This window comes from Eutrigla gurnardus (genome assembly GCF_963514095.1).
Source record: "Eutrigla gurnardus genome assembly, chromosome: 22".
NCBI classification, from domain to species: domain Eukaryota; kingdom Metazoa; phylum Chordata; class Actinopteri; order Perciformes; family Triglidae; genus Eutrigla; species Eutrigla gurnardus.
The window spans coordinates 4,124,845-4,148,333 of NC_139933.1; the positions used below are offsets into that span (position 1 = coordinate 4,124,845).

At 41.8% G+C, this 23,489-nt stretch overlaps 1 protein-coding gene across 1 annotated transcript in view; it reads left to right on the top strand.

Moving 5' to 3' along the window:
• ca10a (carbonic anhydrase Xa) overlaps positions 1 to 21,391 on the top strand; it is a 153,792-nt gene extending 132,401 nt beyond the window's left edge. Inside the window, exons 5-10 of the mRNA XM_084040266.1 lie at positions 4,982 to 5,167; positions 12,272 to 12,367; positions 16,457 to 16,529; positions 18,336 to 18,490; positions 18,649 to 18,823; positions 20,406 to 21,391. Of these exons, the coding sequence (XP_083896392.1) occupies positions 4,982 to 5,167; positions 12,272 to 12,367; positions 16,457 to 16,529; positions 18,336 to 18,490; positions 18,649 to 18,823; positions 20,406 to 20,428 (708 nt within the window). The 3' untranslated portion in view covers positions 20,429 to 21,391. The remainder of the gene's footprint in view (positions 1 to 4,981; positions 5,168 to 12,271; positions 12,368 to 16,456; positions 16,530 to 18,335; positions 18,491 to 18,648; positions 18,824 to 20,405) is intronic.
• Positions 21,392 to 23,489: the final 2,098 nt, after the last annotated feature.

A 23,489-nucleotide genomic window follows, 5' to 3' on the forward strand; every position in this document is an offset into this window, starting at 1 on the left:
TCCTGCCCCCCCTTCTCTCCCTCCTGTCCTCTATAGATACATCGCTTCTATCTCTATCCGTTCCATTTACGCTCCGTATCTGCACACCTTAATGAAAGAGCAGCAGTCATCTTGTGTTTTAATCAAATACATTACGCGTTCGCCATGATTCAGTGCTTGCAGCTGCGGGCCTTTAGAGATGATATTAAAAGCCATCTGATGGTTGCTAAAGAACATGTGCACTTCACAGTTACTGCCTAATGCATTTATGTAGCTTATCAACGCTTCCACTACTTAACACTTCCCCCCTGCCTGGTGGCACGTACTACAACTCTGACATATTAAAACTTTGTGTTTTTTTGCTTGGGTGTACGCTTTTCCCTTCAGTTCAAACCCTTTTCTCTCATCAGGCGATGGTGACTTTTTACATTTAAAATGTAAACGGAGCACCGCAAGCCTAATAGCTGAACATATACAGCAGTTAGTGAAGACTCGTCTTGTAACAAGGGGTAATTCACCCTATTGATCTGTGTGCTCAGATAATGATGATGATCCTCGTGTTTTCTCATTACCAGCATGCCACTGATGTTTCCTATTACCGTACCTGCCCGCTACGACCAAGCCTGCCCCAGACAGTCAACAATCTCCTTTATGACTTGTTTACGTTCTCCGAGCTATTACCTCTAATGCGGTAGTGCGTTGTGATGATCACTATCTGTTAAGGGTGGACCTGAGCATGGCGCAATTGTCCTTTTTTTTCAGCTCCATCGCTCCTGGAAAGCTTGTGGGAAACAAATGGAGAGCATGCTTTGGCTGCTTGAACAGAATTAGTGTATTAGGAGCCCGTTTCCCACTGGACCAAATCCCACTAACACACGCTAACATCTTGTTTCATCTTGTTTGGGAAGGTTATAATCAGAATTCGTTCCCAGGACAAATGACTCGCCATCAGTTGGTATTTATCGACAGTGGCCGATACATGGTGGACACCTTTTACTACGTCATGCTATGTGATGCACATTAAAGTGAATGTCTGTTTATAATGAATAAAATCCACAGGGATTTGGACAATTGTTATAATATATTAACTAACAAGACATACTATTAATACGCTCCCTTCAAAGCCACCAGACTCTGGTCATTTTCTGGACATTTTACCTCCTTGATCATAAAAACACTTCAAAATGGAGGTAGCCTAAACACTAATCATAATAATAATAATTCATAAGACCTTTTAAGATTTTTTTGGATCATTGTCTATTTTTCGTTGATTTTCTGCTTTTGAAAAAATACATATACATGCAAATGTTGGTGGAAAAAACTAAAGAATACAGAGTTTAAAGATATGTGGCAGGTGATGGGAGAACAGATTGAATCATCGCCGAGCAACCAACGATAGCTTCTTGCTAACAGCATTCATTCATTAGTATTGGGAATTCTTTACAAAAGAGAATACTAAAGAAACGCATCTGACTCAGTATGCAAGGTTTCTGTCCATTTCCATTTTTATCACATGACAAATACAAATGTGGTGTGAAAAGGCAACACAAATATATAGTCAGTCATTTCCTGAAATAATTGTCATTTTTAGTTCTAATGTTAAATGAGCGTTTATTGTGGACTATTTTCTAGCAGCGGATGAATCCACATTTGATTTTCTAGTGAGTATGTGTGGCAGCAGGACGGTGTGTGTGGAGTCAGACTAAACCCTGGTGTGTATGTTCACACAGTAGGAACGAGAAGGAAAACGTCTCCGATTGTTTTTGGACAACAATGGCGCTAATGACCAAACAGCTTTTGTTTCAGGACATTCGATTATTGTGAGCAGATTATTGTGAGATGAACTACACAGTTTATATTTGGCAATATTGTCTACGAAAGCCTGGAGTGCAGGGAGTCATTTCCTGGTGAAGCCGTGACAGTATAATCAGTATATTAGTAGAATGTCGAGACATGAGATGAGTTGGAAAGCTGTGTTTTTGTTGATTGCCATGCTTATCAGCCTAATATACAAGCCGTGCATGGTTATCATCTGCCTATCTATATTATCCTATATGCAGCACAGAGCCGCCCGCCTGCCTGTAATAATTACTTCACCACAAGTTGAGACTCCAAAGAATAATGAGAACGCATATTGGAATATAGAGCTTGCTTTGTTTGCAACCTTTCCACTGCATTGAATTTGTCTGGCAAGCAGCAGCAGCACCATGACAAATAACGTCAAGAAGTTTTATAAGTGTGTATTAAGTTGTCCTTCAGGTCTGGCTCCGGGTGCTAAGTGTGATCTCTCTTTGCCCCATATAAGAAGATTCTCAATTACACTACATTCTTTCCACAAACATCTTTTGTGCTCTCCTGAGCTTTGTTCTTCCCTATTAAATTATAATTTTAAAAGTCCAGCATTTGCATATCTAAGATGGCATCGCATATAGCTCCTTGCTCTTTTTTTTACCCCCTTCAGCAAAGTTTCTACTATGAAGTCTTACTTTGCTGCTGTGAGTGCTTCACTGGGGATTGTCGATTCAAGAAGATGAAAGATTTACCCAATTAGAAATGAGCTGACTTTTTTTTTACTGTACATGATCTCTCAACGGCTGCTTCCTATCTGACTTTCACTGTAAAACAACACGGTGACTCCGCTCACATCTGTCATTCCAACCCGCTCCTCCACCATGAGTGAAGAGCTGCCTCTTGGATGTTGAGGGCTGGGTATCGTCTTCTGATACCTTGAATTCGATACTACAACGATTCTTCTTTCAATACTGGAATGAAAACCTCATATAGGAATTAGTAGACTGAATATGTTGCTTTAAATTTAAAATATTTATCAATTACTTTTACAAATGTTTGTGTTTTATATTATCTCTGTTTTAGGGTAATTTTCTCATAGACTTCTATACAATCAGACTTCTTTCTTCAAACAGATGAGTCGCCCCCTGATGGCCACTAGAGAGAATGCAAGTTTAAGGCACTTCATAATTGGCTGCTGCCTGTATTGTATAACAACAGTGTTTTCACAAACCATGTTTTAATGTAGTCGACTGGTACAGCCGCATATTAATGTCCATGCTGTTTAACAATTGAATGGTAATGCTGCAGTCGACGCATACTTTGGGCTATGTCGTGTAATCGGGAGTCTTTGCACCGCTGCACATTTCTAGCTTATTATCTCCCAGTGTCCTTTATTACCAGCCTGCTGGACATTTCTCATTTCTGATGTTTTAGGAGACCTCTCATCACTTCTACCTCATGAATAATAGCCCGAGGAGGTCTTGAGGGAGATGAGATTTTTCTGGCCTTTTCAGGGGTCTCACCTCGGCCTCGTCATGCTGCCAGGAAAACCTGAAAGACTTCCCTTCCCTCTACCTTTTCCCTCTCTGGACACTAAATCCGACACACATGCCTCCCCGTACTTATCTCCTCTTTGCATCCCTTCCTCTTCCTCTCTCTCTTTCTCCTTTCAAATCATTGATTTTTTTTTTCAGAGCTTCTATAAAATATTTACAATGTGTGGGCAGACTTCTTTCTCTGGGAATTGGGGGCGGAGGAGGGGAGGATGGGTGGTGGTGATCATTTTGAAAGCGAGTGGTAAAGGAACGAGGGAGTGGGAGAGGAGGGGAAGCAAAGAGAGTGAAAAAGAAGAGAGGAGGTATAGAGGCAGATAAGAACGATGGAAGTCCAACCGAAGTCGTGGCATGAATATCAATGCTTCCCTTTGAAACAACTCCCTGATATAAATAAATAAACAGAACTACAGATGAAGATCGTTATTAAAGGCTTTCTGCGTTTACACTAAAAACGTGAACGTATGGATTGTGAGTGGATTGTGACGAACTTCTTTTTTCATCTTTACCTGTCCTTTCTTTTCACTTGTCTGTCGAAGCGTAGGTACATTATCAACTCTCCCTCCTGCTCAGATGGCTGCCTAATTAAGTAAAGCCCTCAGGACTGTTCCAGCGTCAGCTCTGTTGATGATGATACAGACTTCAACGGAAACTCGAAAGCTGTCAAAAAATGCAAGACAACAGCGTGTCCTTATTATTGAAACCAAAGCTCACATCGCTGAAAGAGACTTCCAAGAGATTTCTTTTAAAGCTCTTACCAAACAAATGAATCACTGCTGAAGTGAACCAGAAGACTGACAAGAGAAAAAAATACACCAATTGCCTTCAGTGATAATTGTTCCAAACTTCAGGTTGAAAAAGATTTCACCAAACAGTAAACAACCTTTCATCTAGTTCTTGTGAGTTTTCTTGTATCATCTTTGGCAGACTTTTATATGTTTTTTTGTAAACAGTAGAAATACATCTGCAGTGAATTAAATAAATGTTTCTGGGTAAACTAAATATTTTACACACTTGCAAGTTATTTACACCCAGAAACATATTACTCCCCAAGATAACAAGGTCCAGGTAAAAAATACCAACGTTACCCTTCAATGACCATATTAAGATTTCAAAATCTTCATATTAATTAATGGGCAAAACCTTTCACTTACAAAGGCACGTATTTGCCTTAAATATACATGCATCTAAAGCATAATTTCAATACTTTCCTTTGAACTTTTTATGGATTATGTGGTAGCAACACTTTGTGGACTGTTTCAAAGTATTTGAAGGATCTATTTGATGTTCTTTTTGTTGTTTTTGAGACAGATTTGGATCGCATCAGTTTGCTACACCACATTAATGGCTTGAAAGCGAAAACAGTATCAGGAAGATGTAGCTGGACTTTGGTGAAGTGATCCACAGCAAGAGGTTCCACAAGTCAACCTTTTTCTGTGTGATATTGTGCTAGCTATGGTGCTAGCTATGTTTTTGGCTATGGGGCTGCATTTGTGCACTTGTGGGAAAAGTCTCAAAGTTACACGTGTGGGGGATGGACTCTTTTACAACCGATGTCATCAGAAATATGCCTTTCTATGTGGATGATATTTGCTGTTCCTTCTTCAGAATGTGATTGTGTTCTCGTGTAATCATCTGCCTCCTCTGTGGTTCTCCAGGTGGGAGGGACGATGTACAACACGGGCCGCCACGTCTCTCTGCGATTGGACAAGGAGCACCTGGTCAACATCTCCGGAGGGCCGATGACTTACAGCCATCGTCTGGAGGAGATCCGGCTACACTTTGGCAACGAGGACGGCCAGGGCTCCGAACACCTGCTGAATGGACAGGCCTTCTCCGGAGAGGTGTGCACACTTTGTGTCAATGACATCATCGTATGTAAAACGGAAAACAAACATGAGTAGAGGTCAGAGAGGACAGACACTGCGGTATGGAATTAAACTTTGTTCCAGACACCATTGACAAATCATAGGAACTGCTTCATCATTCAAGGATATCAGGCCAGAATGTGACCTTTATCATCAGCAGGCTTATAGATTCATTTCAAATTAAATTAATATAAGTATAAATATTAAGATGAATTAAGTGTCAATAAGGCTTTTGACGATAGGTGAGGCTGAGAACGTAGACGGACCAGGAAATTGTGAGCTTTGCCTTCCAGCTCAGGTCCGTCTCCACGGTCTGCCGACGCCACATCTACATTTCAAGAGCCTTTTGATTTCAGCTTCCCCATCATGCATTTTGCTAGTTAATTCAGTGGAAGAAAAGGTTTTCAAGACCTAAAGAAGCCAGAATTCCCCTCCAATCCGACGCTCTAAATGATGTTTCACACGGCGGCTACAAAACGCATCAGCGCCTTCTTCAGGAACGAGCTCGCCTCGGAGTCGACTGTAAACCATTTAACTCTCGCACACGTCCCTGCACAAACTTGCGCATGAACGCACCCTGTTGCACTCTGCCATTTTAAACATTTTTGACGAGTGAAGCATTTAGCTTCCCCGGCTTTGATTGTTCAACAAAAATTATGAGTCACTCACACCGCTGCGTTTCTCAGCCGCCATAATACGAATAACCAATTTGTGTGGCAACAAAATAATTGCAGTCTTGACAGGCAAATATATTATAATTAATGGTAATTATTTGTCGTCCTTCAGGATCGGAGCGCTGATATTGGAATCATAATAAAACGAGTGTTAACTGTGTCCTTCATGGTGCAGAGAGCTGAAACCCAGACCTGAAAGGACACCTCGTCCACATCCAGACAAACAGTTCTTCTCCAGGGCTTCATGTTCTGTTTCCACCCTGCCTTCACTGATTTACCATTTGTGTTGGGGGAGTTCTTCAGAGTAGAGAAGCTGATAACTGAAATGTGATGTCTCACTGTTGTTAATGTTACACACAGCATCCCTAAGGCAGGCAACAGAGAGTGAAAAGGTTTCCACTGGGGATGGTGGAGGGAGATGCCATTTCAAATTCTCACCATGTGTACATTTCTAATTGTACAATCTAAACGGTTTCTAAAATCCAGAATCCCCAGACACTTGTTGTCATAGCAAACTTATGTTTAATTTGTGTCTTATTTCTAAGGGGTTCCATTTTAATTTGTGACATGAAAATTCTTTATTTGTTTTTTTCCGAAGGCATAGGTGCACAAATCGTCCCCCTCTTAAAATTAAATAAAATTGAAATATTTGAATATTGGCACTCACAGACTGCCACACTGCAGGGAAAACAAGGCCAGGAAAGGCTGATAACAGATATGGGTTGTTGTTTTTTTTATCCGATTCCCTGTCGCCATGTTTTCCTCACTCAAACATCAGTTTCTGAGTTAAATGGCAAGTGGAAAACATCCTTGCCATCCTCCGCCGCCTCCCCCTGTTAGCCCACCTCACCCTTTCTCTCAGCCAAAGACGCGCCTTCAAGGTCCAATAAGATGCTTCATAATCGAATATGCAGAAAGTTCTCTGGCGTTCTCTGGCTCCCTCTCACCCCCGTCTGCCAATGAGTGGTGGCTGTGCATGTCCTTGAAACGTGAACAAAGAGAGAAATATTACGGCTTTTTTAAAAGCAGAGCATCCTTCTGAAATGGCAGCCTGTGGGAGGACGGGTGGGGTGGGGGGTGGTGTGTGTGGGTGAATTAACTCTTCCAAAGTTCCATCTTTAAATCACCCCTTTATGTCTCCTCACTTGTTTTTCCCCTCGTTTGTGTGTTCAGTTCAGTGTTATTGCACACCATGGTCCACATGCATCATGAAATATCCCATAAAACTAAACATATAGAGACATCTTAAAGTCAAGCTGCCTTTATGACCCTTTTAGATCACATCATGATCATGTTGGCCTCTTTGTGCAGGTCTGTGTATACTAGCAGGCCAATGCAGGGTGCAATAATGATGAATAACATCCGTTCAGGTGGGCGGGGCCCTGATACTGTGCATGGTGACACTAAAAATAACCTCTTCTCCCGGGGCGACCGACTGGTTGGTCGGTTGATACCGCGGGCGGTGATTGTCTTAATCCGATCCTCACCCATCCTTCCCTGATGTCGGTGAGCGTATCTCTGTCAGATGCCATATGTGCTCCAGTAATAAACACAAGACAACTCATTAAAACAAATGTAATAAAGTTCAGGTAAGCTACTGGCTGCTGCCATAAAAAAAAATAAATAAAGATTGAAAACAAAACAAAAAAACAGTGATAAAATATATCTCCCATATGGTGCAAATTAAAGACACAAGTATGCATTCACATACATATGACGAAAAATAAACCCCCAGATAAAATGAAAAACATCAGCATCAACATTAATATATTCAAATATATGACAATATTTAGACTTTGTTAGGATTAACAAGTGCATTGATGTTGTTCACAGCTTTATGCAATCTACACATGCATTTGAATTCCTGTGATTTATTATCAGCAGAGCACAAGTATGCTAATTAACAAAAATGTCCGAGCACACACACAAACACATCCTCTTAGCAACATGAGGACTCTATACAGGCTTTAAAGCCCTGAACACACAGATTTTCACTTCAATTGAGCTTATATAAATAACCCTACTTCATGTATTATCTGAGTAAACATTGTAAACATGTGTTTATGGTCTCAATCTCTAGTTTCAAGCCTTCTTCAATCCAGCATGAAGTTCATTTATTACATTATGATCCATTTAGAGTCCAACAGAGCAGAAAGCAGGGGATGCTTTAGGGGCGGGGCTACCTTGTAATTGACATTTCGCTACAATGCTATCAATGCAATTAGCAAGTAAGCTGTAGCTGTAAAGTTGACCTTGAATTATGAGGCTAACTTTGTTAACAGCTTCACACCAGAATCCACATGGATCCAGATCCAGTAAGGTTGCTGTTCAGGATGCCGCTCGTGTTCGCCAGATCCACCCGTCGCTCCTCCACACACCAAATATGGTCACTTCCTTCACTGGTTGCAAAGATGATCAAGGCCAAAATCAAAGATGGCGATGGCCAAAATGCCCAAATTAAGGCTTCAAAACAATAGTCCACGAACCAGTGGGGGACGTCACCATGACTACGCCCACGTCTTGTATACAGTCTGATCAATATGGTCAAATGCCTCTTCCTCTTGGAAATTCCATGTGAACCCAAAATGGGTTGTTGGCTAGCTGACTGCTACCCTACAGAACATTCCCTTACCTGGGGGTTCATTTATTCTCTATGTGTGTGTGTGTGTGTGTGTGTGTGTGTGTGTGTGTGTGTGTGTGTGTGTGTGTGTGTGTGTGTGTGTGTGTGTGTGTCACTGCTTCACAGTCTAATCTGAAAATGAAACACCTTGGTCTTTTAATAAGTGCTAAAATATTCCAAATATTCACCAGGTTGGCTCATGTTTTTATACGCTCAGAAAACACTCATCCTATTATCCTTTGATAAAAAAAAAAACAAGTCTTCAGGGCTAGAGTAACTGCTTTTTAAAAACAACTATTTTCTTTATGCGGTCCGATTCAACCCATACAACAGCTGATAAACTAATATGTTTCTTTAAAACCATAAGTGTTTCAATGGATTTCCTTCCTTCCAGGTAGTTGCTGCTTTGTGTTCATTTCTGCTGTACAGATGATAAATGCAGGTCCAATTACCACAAATAAAATACCTTTTTTACTGTAATACACCATTATAATACTGCCATGCCATAGATGTTCTAGTCTTTTGTTTTCATTCACTTTTCACCAACATCCAGTCAAATTATGACGTCTGGAAAATGATTAAAAATCAAACCCCACTGAGCAGCTGTTGCTTTAATGACCTTTCATTTACCCATTATTACCCATTACCAAAATCATCTGATGGAACAACACGATGGACAAAACAATTCAAATATAATAATAGTAATAATAATAATATATTTGGATGTATGGAGATTAAATTAGGATTACCTCTTCTAAATTGAACAGTTATGCCCAAGAAACTGAAGGAGACGGGGCTCGTTGCTAAAGAGAGGATCCAGCTATATTTAATACAAATCTTGTTAAGTGCTTGAGAAGGATTCGCCATAGGCAGCTGTTCCAAACATGTTAAACCCCCATCAATCATGGACCAATCACCTCGTCCTCTTTGAAACCCAGTCACACACGGGGAAATCGCATTGAGCTGATATCGCTGCGGCAGATTATCGGTCACACAGCTTTTTGATGGGGGAGCTTTTTTCTGTTTTATTTTCTCTTCTGCCCAATTATCATTAATCACTATTCACAGCACATTTTCGATCTTAAGATTTGAATCACATGGGAACGTCACTCTAACGAGTCAAATATGCTGAAATACATGAAGAAAGCGGACTACATTCGGGATTATGTTCAATCACCATGTAGCATAGGTGAGTATTACCACGGATGATGCCATTTATTCATTTCTAGTGCTGTAAGAGAATAAAATCAGGTAGCTCTGTGGGTGCAGCTGATCAGAGTGTGATGGGTGTGTGCTGCAGCAGGCCTCGTCCGTTTGTTAGTTTTATGGATCTACGCTCCAGTTAATCTGAAGGAGGGAGGACGGATGGATGGACGTCGAGATTGAGAGCGTCATTTCCAGCCCAGCGCTTTTAAGCCCCCTCTCACTGTTAGCCCAACGCCTCTCTTCCCCTATCGACTTGCTGTCTTCATATTTCCCTAACCCCGAGGCCAGGCCAGCCGTCATGCCATAAAGAGGCTGTCATGACCCCACACACACACACACACACACACACACTCCTGAGAGCACTGGCCAGCCAAGCAAAAGTGACCCTTTCATAGCCGAGGCGTAGTGTTGTCCCCCAGCGTGGCTTCATCGCGGGTTTAACTGACTGAAAACCCAGAAGGCAGAAAAAACCTGTGGCACCACAGCTGCTTTCACACCGAAGAGCCATTAGTCAGACTCAGTCTCAGTGGTGGGATGTTGGCCTTCCAGAAACAAGCAGAACATAATCCATTTGATACAAAGAAGCTTCGAAAACGAAATAAATTCTCAAATTCAATGTTAAACGTGAGCATAAAACGAGTTCCAACAGCCAGTTTGGATGAAATATCTCGATATTTAGAGCTGCTATAACTGTGCATCGTTAAAAGGGCAAATAACATATTGAGGTTAAAACATGCATCAGTTAAATACGTCTTTGTGTTAGACACTGGGAAGCTACAGACTGATGTATAAACAATAATAATGGACCTGCCTTTTAAAGTAAATGAGCTACATTTCAATTACATTTTATTTGCAGTATCATATCACAATAAATAACAGAAGTAGTCTTAATGGACTGTAACTGTTAGATGGGTGGAGGTGTGTATAGTCAGAGTGTGTGTGTGTTTGCAGCCTCACAGACCTGATTTTGCTCTTTCTTCACCTGTTTCTCGATCTAATTAAGGAGTCTATTTCCTCCCTCTTATTTCCTCCCTCTTATTCTCTCCCTCTCTATTTTTTTCTCCATTTGGCAGAATTTCTCACTTTATTACGGCTCCCTCTGGCTGTTTATTGCCCACCCGCAGCAAACTTTGTGCGATTTGTCATTGCGGGAGTGCGGTTGGGTTCTTTTGGCAGCTTCCGCCGCTCTCAACCTAAAATTCTAATCAGATCAACGCTGGGCTCTAATCACTCCCTCTCTCGCCTTGATTGCATTTATAGACGTTCTGTCGTTGCGCGCTCCCCCAGTCGAGCATTTCATAATTACTCTCCTCTTACATTTGTTTATTTATATCCTTTAGTACACTATACGTGCCAAGCCCTTTGTCAATGAGGGAGGATGGGAAGTTTATGGAGGTGGGGAGAGAAAGCATAAGAGCCTTTGAGAAAGATTTAAAAATCATTCCCGCCCCGTTTTGAATAAGTACTTCATCGCCTTTATATTCTCAGCACTTCATTGTGTATATTACTATCACAATATAGAAGCACTACAGCCTAAAGGCAATACATTGAAGCCTCTGGTTGTTGGAGTTGGCTGGAAGATTTTGCTGATTAGCGTAATGAGAAGTGGCAAGTACGTCATTTTTGTAACAACGATTAAAAAATCAGGAATCAGCAACTGTACAGTTATGCAATATGCAATGTTTATTACATTTTAATCAGCATAAACCCAAGTACTTTTTAAAATAATGGCATCCATCCAATCAATGTCATTCTTTCACCACACAAACCATCGGTGAGGGCTGGAACGAGATGGACTGGTAAGCCGAGAACTTGGTCTTCCAAATCCGCTCCCTTCCTGTTGCTATAAAATACACTATAAATATATTTATACAGGTGGAAAAATCTTTGCTGGCTTTGGTGAAAAAAGATTTTTACGAGTTAGAAATTAAGCAGGTACATCCTGCCCGTGTCCAAACATCATTAAAAGGCAGGAATATTGAACAGCTGGAGTGGATGAGGCATCTGCCATGGTGAAATGTTAACCTCATGCTGGGAGACGGTTTAGCTGCTAGCTCACCTCACCCCGTGAGAGAATACTGGCCTTGGATCAAATGATGACAGGATCCTCGCCTCTTTATGCCCTTCTTATTATTTCAGTTCACATCTGTGCCGAGTTTGGAAATGTTTTGAACAACCACCTCCCTCCCATTATGTGGAGTGTCTGTGGGAGTCCATGGGAGAGGATGTGATCCCGTATTGATTTCCCCTTTTAAATCATCTGACATGATGCAGCAGAAGGGAAGGGTTTGTTTGAATGGGATATGGATTTGTTTAGAAGGGTGTTCGACTCCAAGGTTTTCCTTATTTTGTAGTCAAAGTGGAGATCAACTCGGTATCATCATTTTTCAAGGTGCCATGTGGTGCGTGGACACATGCTCCAAACAACAGCACTCTGCCTTTCACCTCTACGACTCGGCCCACGCAAGCACTTATTAAAAGAAAACTACCGACAGCAGGGCAAGAATTGAGCAAAATTCGACCAAACTGCTTGGAACTGTATACAAACTGTTTAAATTGTTTTATCTCTCTATGTTCCAGGTTCAACTGATCCACTACAATCATGAGCTGTACACAAATTATACAGAAGCTGCTAAAAGCCCCAACGGATTGGTCATCGTGTCCATATTCATGAAGGTAAGTCTCATACATACTGTGTGTGTGTGTTGTTAGTGTGTAGGCTGTTTTCACTCACAAGAATTTAATATTTGTTTTGACGTGTCAGGAGCCAGCAGCTGCTATGATGACATTTTGTACTATGGGTTATAGCTTGGAATTCCAACGGAATACTAATCAGTCGTTGTAGTCATAGATACCATCGCTCTAAAAGGAAACAAACATTGTGTTCAATACAGACCAGACACACTTAAAGGTGGACCAAATATTTATTGTCCTAAAAAGTATATACTTATACTACAAAATGCACATGTTTTACCAATCTATTAATATATTTTACAATGCGTATTCATAGAATGCCACCAGGCTCTGGTTCAGAAAAGTGAAGCCAATGCAGAAGTGCCTAAACCTTGGTTTCACTCTACTGGCCATTAGTAGAGAGAAACTCTGATTGTTTAAAAGTCTAGGTAAAGCTTCCCCTGCTTTATGGTCTGTTTGACTCTAAATCAGGGCGTCCAATATTATCCAGGAAGGGCCGATGTGGGTGCAGGTTTTTGTTCTAGCCCAGCACACCTGATTTAACTAATTAACCAACCATGGTCTTCAATCAAGACCTTGATGAGCTGGATCAGGTGAGGTAGTGCTTAAAAAAAAACCTGCACCCACACCGGCCCTTCCTGGATAAGATTGGACGCCCCTGTTATAAATGAACCAGAATGCTGGATTGATGAAAACTTGTAACTAGAGATTGAGACCATGAATAAAGGGAGAAGTACGCTCATTTTCTCAGAGATTACATCATTACATGCGTAATGTCTTTTTTTTATGTCTTGGGGGTGAACCCAGACAGTGTTTGTATCTCCTTTTAATGCTTTAAAAGGATAAATGTTCCTTTAGCCAGACGTTCTCCGTGCTCCCACCCCTCCACTCTGCTCCTTAGGTGTCTTTACCTAAAATCATCTAAAGGTTCAACTCAAGAACTCACAAACAATTAGCGATCCAATTATCTTGCCAAGCAACAATGTGCTCCTTGGCTTTGTGTCAGCCTTTGTTGGCAGTATTCCCCCATCTCTTTGTCGCGTATGAGAGGTCGCCATCTCGAACGAGAGGCTCAGAGATCAGAGAGGCAGCCGACGTCCTCGGCACCAGCGCACGAAAGACTGAAAAGTTCAGCTGCTCGCTGTTAATTAGCTCCCCAATGTCAATGGGACCATCATTTAGTCTTGAAGAGATGGAGGAAGCGTTGACCTAGGTCAAACCTGCTCCGCTCCCCCCTCCAACCGGCAGCCGAGTGTGTCGGAGGACGTATGAGAAGGAAATGGCATCAGAAGTGGAGTTCTGCCAGTGTGCTTGGGGGAATCTGACAGCCTGAGAAAACGGCAATGAAACAGCAGCTCGGCACTGCTGTTCGGCTTAACTGCCAAAGAGAAAATAAAAAGAGTAATGACACTAACAATGTGTCGCTCTTTAGAAATGTATTTATTGCATCTTAAAGGGGCCACAGATATTATTAAGTAAGAAGAATGTTCCAAGCTTCACGCACATTAAACTCATCAGGTTGAATCACCGATTACAAAGGATTAGAAACGGTGTGAGAAAAATACTTTATGAATAATAAATAACTTCATGGAGAGAAAACAACTCCAGTGAGTACAAGTTCATTATCGGGCTTTCTTCTGTTGCGTGTGCTGCTAATGTAAGCTAACGCTAAAACCTTTTTCTCAGATCTGTTGAAATCTGATAAAACATTTAGTAGTGAGGTGTTTTGTTCTCAACAGCAACAACAAAGGTTTCTCTATTTGCTGGAGCTCTGATTCTGGGTTCAAACAGCAGCGTTTTTGGTATCCTAGTACTTCCACACCAAAAAACACAAAATTTCTCAGAAGCAAAGTTTGAAATAATTGTTATAACGCAGAAATATATAGAGACTCTAGCATTCTATGTTGAGGAACATTGAAGTTATCGTTAAAGTCAACCCTTTTAGGTCATATTGTTCACCTAAAGTATGTCTTTCTATTGTTATGTCAAAATCTGATATCTTTATCATGACATCCATCCATCAATCAACCAATCAGAGCTAGAGAAGGTGGTGAGCTGATCTTTTCAACCATGAAATCCAATGTTATTTTTTGGTTTTGATTCACAGCTTTCCCATACAGCTTTTAGACTAAACCATTGAAATAATTCTTCATTATACCAAAAAGGCTTCTGCAAATGAAAGGGTCCATTTTCTGGTTATTTTTTTGTTAAGCTTTGTATATTCATACTTCATTCAAATTCTTTTGTAGCTGTGCTTATTCAGAAGTCTTGAAGTCCAGATAAATATGTTAATTTAAAAAAGGAAAACATTTCAAAAGAGAATTTAAAAAACGACGCTCACACATGCATTTACCTGCCAACCACACACACACACACAATTGCACTCCAACTGGTTTTACCAGGTCAGACTCTTTAGTAGCAGACAGGCGGTAATTAGCCAATCTTTCTTCTGTTTCCCCCACTTCACAGTGACTCATACTTTCCAAGGCCCTGTCTCTTTATGACAGATTTCTGTGAAGGTTGTGGGGGCGTGAGGCATCATTAAGTGCATCTTGTGTTTAATCAACATTATGGTGCCATGTCTACTTTTTTAAAAGCAATCCTGAAACAGAATGCCCAAATCCCCCCAGGTGCTTTTCTAGAAAAAACATTGGAAATGAGAGACAAAAAAGTAGGGAAAACTTGAGTGGCTGGTAAAGGCGTAATGTCTGTCTGAAGAGCACAGGAAACAGGTCAAAGACTAAGTAATTTCAGATGCAGTACGAGGAGGGGGAGGATGAGCACATCTCTTTTTAATCACTTCGCTCCAAAGACATCTCAACAATTAGAGTTTGTGAAGTCCACTGAGCGTGAGGGAGGGATAGATGGAGTGCAGAGGAGACAAAGAAGGGCGCGGGGGTGGACATGAAGTATGAAGTGCTTCCTTCAGCTATTAGCAAGCATGTACCAGATCTGGAAGAGAGAAGAACTGGAAAAAAATGGAGTCGGTCAAGCAGAGTGAGAGTGGAGTTAGCTGGTGTGGGTGCAAGTTTTTGTTTCAGCACTACCTAATCCAACTCATTAAGGTCTTGATTGAAGACCATGGTTGGTTAATTAGTGGAATCAGGTGTGCTGGGCTAAAACAAAAACACCTACGTCAACCCTTGTTGGATACAATTTCCCCCCCTGTTCTACAGCTTTTGGGGGCAGTTAATGGGGTGCAGTTTAGGTGGATTTTCACTGAGTTATCATGGTGGCAAGATGTGACAATAAATGGTGTATGTGTGTATTTTATTTAGCCCGGTATCCAAGAAATTACGCCCATATTGAAAGATTCCAAACATAATTCTGGATTGACCTTCAGGGTCTACTATCCACAACAATGGCGTCTACTTCGAGGTAATCCCTCCTCCTGAAGTGAATAAACACAAATCGTCTGGCGAATCCGACAGGTGGCACGGCTTCACAACAAGGCAGCTGGAGGGCAGAAACCGAGTCCAGAGAACAGGCAGGAACAGGGAACAGCTGGACTCCAATGGCATATATTGACAGTCCAATGGAGGCAAGAGAGAAAGTAGTTTTTTATGCTATAGGGCAAATGGAGCAACGACTATGGAGTATGGGGAAGGAAGATTTATATTTTTTCTAATGGTATGAAAGAGGCAAATAAAGTTGTGAAGCGGAAGGTGTTGCAGGGTCACTGGCAATTATATCGTCACATTCAGCTCTTGTTTCCGTCATTAGGTATAAACTGTCGGGACAAGAATACCACGTATTTGCAAACAGAGAAGACGTTTATCGTCATGGCAGCAATGTGTGTCTGAGAGGTGATTTTAATGGGTTCTTGAACACAGTGGGAGCCTTTGTTTTCCAGAAGGCAAAGCAGCAGTGCCAGAGAGTGTCGGAGCATCTGGCTGTGCAAAATACATCAGTGGGTTTTAGACATTTCATGGGCATTAAAAGGTGATAGATTAAAAAAAAACACACTTGCATTATCCTTTAAAGTACTAAACTGGGTAGATTATTTTTAGTTGTTCTTTTTTGTTATTTAACCTCACTCTTTTTTCCCTCTCTGTCTCTATTTTAATCCAGATTGCTGAGACATCAAACTCGTTCCTGAATCGAATGCTGAACAGAGACACCATCACAAGAATAACGTATAAAAGTAAGTGTCTGTGTGTTGTAATGTCGTAGTAGCTACGACGTCGTAGTAGCATTTAGCCTTGTCCCCTTTGGTTGCACTTGCTAGACCAGTCAGCATTTTGTTGGGAGGATGGTTAGCAAATAGTCAACTGTTGTTTGAATTGTATTTCTTAATCATTACTTCACGATCTCTTGAAGTATTGTTATTGCTATTGTTATTGGTGGTGGGATGCCTGCTTGGGATCTATTGGTAGCTAGAAGAGGCTGTTGGTGAGGTCACAGTGGTCGAGACCTGAATCCACAATTTTAGCCTCTTCTGTATTTTCTGATCCCAGTGTGAATCATTCATTGCACCATTTAACCTCATTATCATGTATTGCTGCTTAAGAAATACTGTATGCTACTACCCACAATCCGCTATTGTTATCCAATTGTTGCTTTCCATGCATCATAAAATTCACATATCTGGATCAGGGAAGTCAGGCCCACCACTACTACGTCCAGTTGTTGGACCTGTATTTCTAAGAAACCCTGCGTACGTCCACGGATGAAGCAGCATGTTAGGCAGCAGTCGACAGCTGCTCTCCAGAGCTTCCCCACAGTCAGCCTGCCTACCCGGAGAGAAGCATCGTATAGCACGGAGATCGCCCGGGGCTAGCTGGGAAAAAAAAGAGGCAAATAATTGGATTAATGGGGGCGTTATGAGTGGCTGGGTAAACGCACTGACCCCTTGTGGCTAGGAGGAGTCTCTACGGCACCGGGCGGAGCAGGAGGCTGCAGGCGAGGGGAAAGAGGGGGCGTTCCTCTGGGTCCTCCTGGAGGAGATGGAGAGGAGCATGGACTATGACAGCTGTCAAAACTCCCTCTGTTACACTGTCTCACACAGGCTGACTGACACACATGCACACACCGCCCCCTCCGGCTTATGAGACCTTCGGCATGCTGCCACTTTATGTACACACATGCTAACACAACGACACACACGCACCATCCAAAGAGAATCGTCTATTTCAAACACATGATCAAAGATCATCGCTTCTCTTCACATGGAGAGAGGAAGATGTTTTTATGGGGATTTTGTCAATTTAAGCCCTTTTTTTGGATTATTATTATTTTCTTTTGATTAATACTGTTTACAAGAAGTAGTGATGCAGTTGAATTAGGATAAAAGCTGCAGTGGTTCAACCCAGTGACCTCATAGTCCATTTGTCAACAGGGGCCCAACAGATGACAAGTAACTGAGAGCGTGTTGGAGTGTGAAGGAGGAGACGGAGTTGCAGTCTGTCTAATTAGCGTCCTGACAGTGGAGACTGTTTGAATAAAAGAGGTTTTGTGCTGCAACACCAACAGCCTGTCATTCACACATCACTAAATGATATGTGAAATAGGAAGTGAGAAAAAAAATCTCTCTCTCAGGGAAGATGAGTGTTGATGAGTGTAAATGACAAAGTCAAAACAATGTGGCGATGGGAAATGAGGATTATGGGATCGTGAGTTGAATGTGCAGCTTTATACTTTACTGTTCTGGTTGTTGATTTGTATCGATACTGGGTTGTTTTTTGCTGGAAAACCAGTATGAGAAGGACCAGTTCCCTACTAAAAGGGAATAGAAGATAAAGAAGAGAAAGAATGCAAGTTTCTTTATTCTTGTGAAATCTGAGGAAACATCACAGAAAAGAAATACTCTCTGGTTGAAGATAATTATTTGAGTAATCTGATAACAATTTGTTAATTTGCTTTGGTGCAAATTGAAAACTACAATCCAGCATCCTCTGATGAAACATTAAAAGGCTCCTCATGGTTCTGTTTTTTTTTTTTCTTTCTACAGATGATGCGTATCTACTGACAAGCCTGAACATAGAGGAGATTTACCCAGAGACACATAGTTTTATCACGTATGATGGATCGATGACCATCCCTCCGTGCTTTGAGACCTCCACATGGATCCTGATGAACAAGCCGGTGTACCTCACACGCATGCAGGTGAGCCTCAGCCCTAAACGACGGAGGCTTTTACTCCAACACTCTTCTCTTGTCGAGTGCTTTGTAAAGTCCCACCTAGAAAATAATCCCCGGCTCACATCTCCGTGGAGCTTTAACAAGCATCTTCCCCCTATCTCTCTCCCGCCGTCTCATCACAGATGCACTCCTTGCGACTGCTGAGCCAGAACCAGCCGTCTCAGATCTTCCTGAGCATGAGCGACAACATTCGCCCGGTTCAACCGCTGAACAACCGCTGCATCCGCACCAACATCAACTTCAGCATGCAGGGCAAAGACTGCCCCAACAACAGGGCTCAGAAGCTCCAATACCGAGGTAGAGATGTGGCCGTGTCATCGCCCCCTCTCCATCTCTGATACTTCTATTTTTATTGATTTGATTGAAACATTATGGAGGCAGCGCCAGCCCTGCTCATAACAATTGTTATCCAACATAAGTACAATAATAAATAATATCTCACACACAATTTTTTTAGTGGAAAAAGTCTGTCATATTACAACATTTGTACTGGATCTTGTTTCGTTTAGTTACAACTACTTTCACTTTGTTATAAAACAAGGGGGTTTTGGGTAATTACTAGTACTAGTAGCTAAAAGCGACCAGCTACTGCATGTAAATGTTATTAACCATATAATGTATGTGTATAAATATATATTTACAAATGATTGCCCTAAAAAAAAAAACATAAAAATGATGGGAAATAGTGGAAGGTGACTATGGAGCAAAGGAATCGCTTCACTTCTAACATTAGAGTAAGTAGACCTGCCGCTGATGTCAGAAAGGGGAGGAGCTTGGCAAAACCCACATGACACAGATACAGGAAGCCTCTCCTGTATGAACGCCTCTGTTATTACCACGGACAAAGTGATTCCACATCCACGTAGATTCCCTTGAGCTGATAAGATGATAATAAAATCAAAGCCACATTTAAGATGGTTGAGATCCCGTCGGCTGCAGTTTGATGTGCTGAAGAGAAAGGAGGGAAGTCAGATGGCTGGACCCTCGTTTGGCTGAAAACTGTCCCGTCACAGCTCACTGCAACCTGGGAGGCGTTGCCGCAGTCTGTCATCTCTCCTCCTCTGATTCAGCCCATATATCTGGGCAACTGCTGCACCGAATGTTGAATGTCACTCCTGAAGCGTAAATACGCTAAAGGCGAGAGGTAGCCCCGGTCCCCACGATTCATTGTTGCTTTTTTATTTAGCTCACGATTTACTGTACTGTGGCCGACACACACCAAGATTGTCTTTCTGTCTGTGTCTCTCTCTCTCTCGTTCTTTCACCGTTCTGCTCGACTCCACCCTCCTCCCTCCTTCCCCGGAGATGACATTCTCATTCAGTGCAGCATTCGAGTGGAGATTTCAATCCTACCCACCCACCTAAGACTCGTGATCCTGAAACAAATGTTCTCATCACCAGAGAGCCATCCTGAAAAGCACAAAAAGCAGGCCTGCCCAATTTTATTGTTCAGATTTTTAAAGGCCTTTCGAGATCAAGAGGGGGGAGGTCTCCTAAAAAGGGGAACGCTCCCCCCCTCCCTCCCCAGAGAGGTGATCATCAGGTGGATTTTTTAGTGCTCTGCATGAATATGTTTACTCTTTTATTTTGAAAGGAAATGTGATTATGATAATACTCCAATAAACATAACAGCGAGACACATTTTTTTTATCAAATTACAATGTTTACTTGTCGTTCTTGGCTTCATCACCCATCCCACCCACCTAGCACCCATACTTCTACCTTACCCCCCCACCTACCTTGCTCTCATGTTTTTGCTAAATATGAAATATGGTGTGCAGAGGATGGCGAGGGTGAATAATGGAGAACAGCTGAACTGTGGACAGTGCTGCGTATATAAATCAGTTTTGCTCACTCCTGTCCTTCTCCTCTCTTCCAGTGAACGAGTGGTTGCTAAAGTAGCCTCCCTTGGATGAGCATGGAGACGAGTGTCAGAGATGGAGAGCGGGACGTGGCAAGGGGGAGGAGGGGAAGATGGAGGAGGAAGTGGTGGAGGAGGTGGACGATGTGAAACCAGGGCTTAAGGCTGCATCTCATCTAAGATTATTTCATGGCATTGTATAAAGACAAACAACACCGGACATTAAACGAATTAAGGAACTTTGTATTGAGAACAAAGAGACTCTTCTTTTCATACATTGAGAACAGTTTGAACCCTCAATCTAACACATGCTATCAAGCCCTTTCCCCCCACTGTACAACTATATCTATACGGACATTTTGATACAGATACTTTTTTTGGGAGAAAACCAAAAAAAAGAAAAAAGACACTTGGAAACAAACTTAAAAAATGTAACGTGGAAGCATTTATTTGATAGCCTCCCAAACACTAGGACGACTTTGGGACTTTGAAGCCTTTGTACATAAAAAAAAGTGTTGCTCACAGTGGGAACATCCAAGGAGTTAAGTCACTGCCCCGGCCCCACTGGTCAAGACGACAACACTCGGACATTTCATTACAGTCACACACGAGGCATGCAATCAGTAAAACCAACCGAGAGGGAACACAGCCTTACCTTGTCATTTTCCAAAAGTAGCCATGTTACGGGAGACGAGCAAATATTTACGGGCTTTCTTATGGCCTCAGAACAGCCAATGTCTTTGGCCTCGTTTGTACATATTATAATTATCAATACTGCAGAAAAATGAATATGTAAAGAAAAGTAATGAATTATCATTCAAAAAGATATATTATGAGGATTTGAAAAAAAAAAAAAAGTGGAGAATTTTAAAAAGCTTGGCGCACTTTGAATTCTGGAGCAGTTCTGAGTCTGAGCTGATGCCTTTTTTCTGTTTTATTGTTTACAATGGTCATACACTGTGTTTGAGTAATGTTATCAGCCCAATAAATGTGTCTGGAAAGTTCACTTTGGAAAATGCTTCACTATTATGAGGATTGTACCTGTACCTGTTTTGTACTGTTCCATATTAAATGTGTTGATATGTCAATACTCAGAGGCATGCTCAATAACACCGCCGTCACCGGGTAATGCGTTGGTCAGAGATGATATCAGGGTAGCGTCTCTGAATAAACGGCTCAGGATGCTCTCCTGCCGAAACAGATGCAACGTTACAGTCCGGGCCTCCTCTTCATTGTTTGCCTGATACAGCTGAAGCTTATCAGACGAGCACAGGAGGCTCCGCCAGGGTTAAAGGGACCGGTCGTCGTCTTTCAGATCACATCAGCGGTGGTTGGGAGCTCAAGGAGGAGGGGAAACCGTGAGAGTACATGCCAAACAAAGGTCCAATCTCCATGGTTTCGACGGTACTGTTGGAGCAAAGGGAGGTGTCAACGCAACAAAGCAGTAGATTGTGTAGAATGTGGGTTCAGTTAACCCAGAACGCAAAGTTTAAGACACGTGAGAACCAGAAGTTGCTGCTTTACTGTACCTGATCCATAATAAAAGCCACCTGATGTTTCGGGGGTTGAATGCTTTTAATGTGAAGTAATGTTTGAGTCCTGTGGTGGAATGATAGACAACACCACATCTCTAATAATGCCGATGCTGAACAAGTCCTCACCATGAAAACGGACCTTGAATTCATTAGAAAATCTTAAGGTTTTATCACTTTGAGGTCCCGGTATGTTTCTGCTGAGTCAGACATTACATGTAAAGGACGATCTCTGCATGAAGTGGGAAATTGGTTTCAAAAGGGGACAAAACATGATGGATGCACCTCCCCCAATGCCCCCTGTTGAAAGGGGGTGTTCAGACGTCACTTCACATATACTGGTTAACAGCCAGTCTCAGTGGCGTTAACAGGAGCAAATCCCTGCAAGGCAATTCCAAAACTTTGAAAATACTTCTCAAAGACAGTACGATGTTCTTGCTTCATTAGTAGTACACCTGACACAAACTGTATCCGAGAACACCTTGTACGCTAAACAGGGTTCACACCAATCAAACAATGTGCATGTTGGGTATTCTGATCTGGCTTCCGGGATCCCTGATGTTCAGAGTGTCAGGTTCAGCAATCATGGTAATGTTTAGGTGAACGTATACTCTGTTCATTCTGCTGTGTGACCATAAAGTTGATCCCAAAATGATTGTGCGCTTTTATGGTTTGAAACAGGACGCAGCAGACAAACACTAAAACTCTTACTGGCTCTAAACATTTAATAGTGCATCTCATAGAGTAGCTGACATCTTGTCAGGATTAATTTAGTACCTATTGTATGCATAGGTCATGACTTACTCTTTGCAATATTCAGGAATACAGGAACGCTGGTTATATCTCAAATAACTGGGCGCCTGTAAAACTGCAAGATCAGCATCTTAGCTTTCCGTAGGGGCCTACAAAGTCTCCTTTAAAACCTTCACCGCTCTGTTGTTCATTGGAGAAGTTAAGTGCTACAGTAAATGTCTTTTCGGAGAATTAGGGGGAAATAAGGTAGTTATTGGATTCTTGATATTTTTAGCTGCTTTATGGGCGGCTGTGGCTCAGAGGCAAAGCATCCTCCAATTGGCGGTTGGCGGTTCAAGTCGACGAGATACTGAACTCCAAATTGCCTCCGAAGGCTGATCCATCGGTGTGTGAATGTGTGAGTACTAGATTAGATCGTGATGGGCAGATGGCACCTTGCATGGCAGCCATCGTCTGTATGAAAGTGTGAATGTTGACATGTAATGTAAAGTGCTTTGAGTGTTCAGAAGACTAGAAAAGTGTGATATGCACCTAAAGAGAGAAAATCTGTAGATAATGTCCTGGCAGGAAATTACCAGTACATTTCCCATTAAGTTTACAGACATTTCCTTCAACTCTAAAAATTCTGCATTTACTGTATCTAATTTGTTCCATTCACAGACACTGTGGAAATTATACTAAAAACTTAATGACATTATCAAACTTGCCTTAGAGGGGAAAAAACTAAATGAGTCTCCAAAATATTCCTGGCATATCTGTAACGTAGACGGTTCACACAGGTTAACAAATGCTGAACAACTCTTTCCAACTCAAAAGG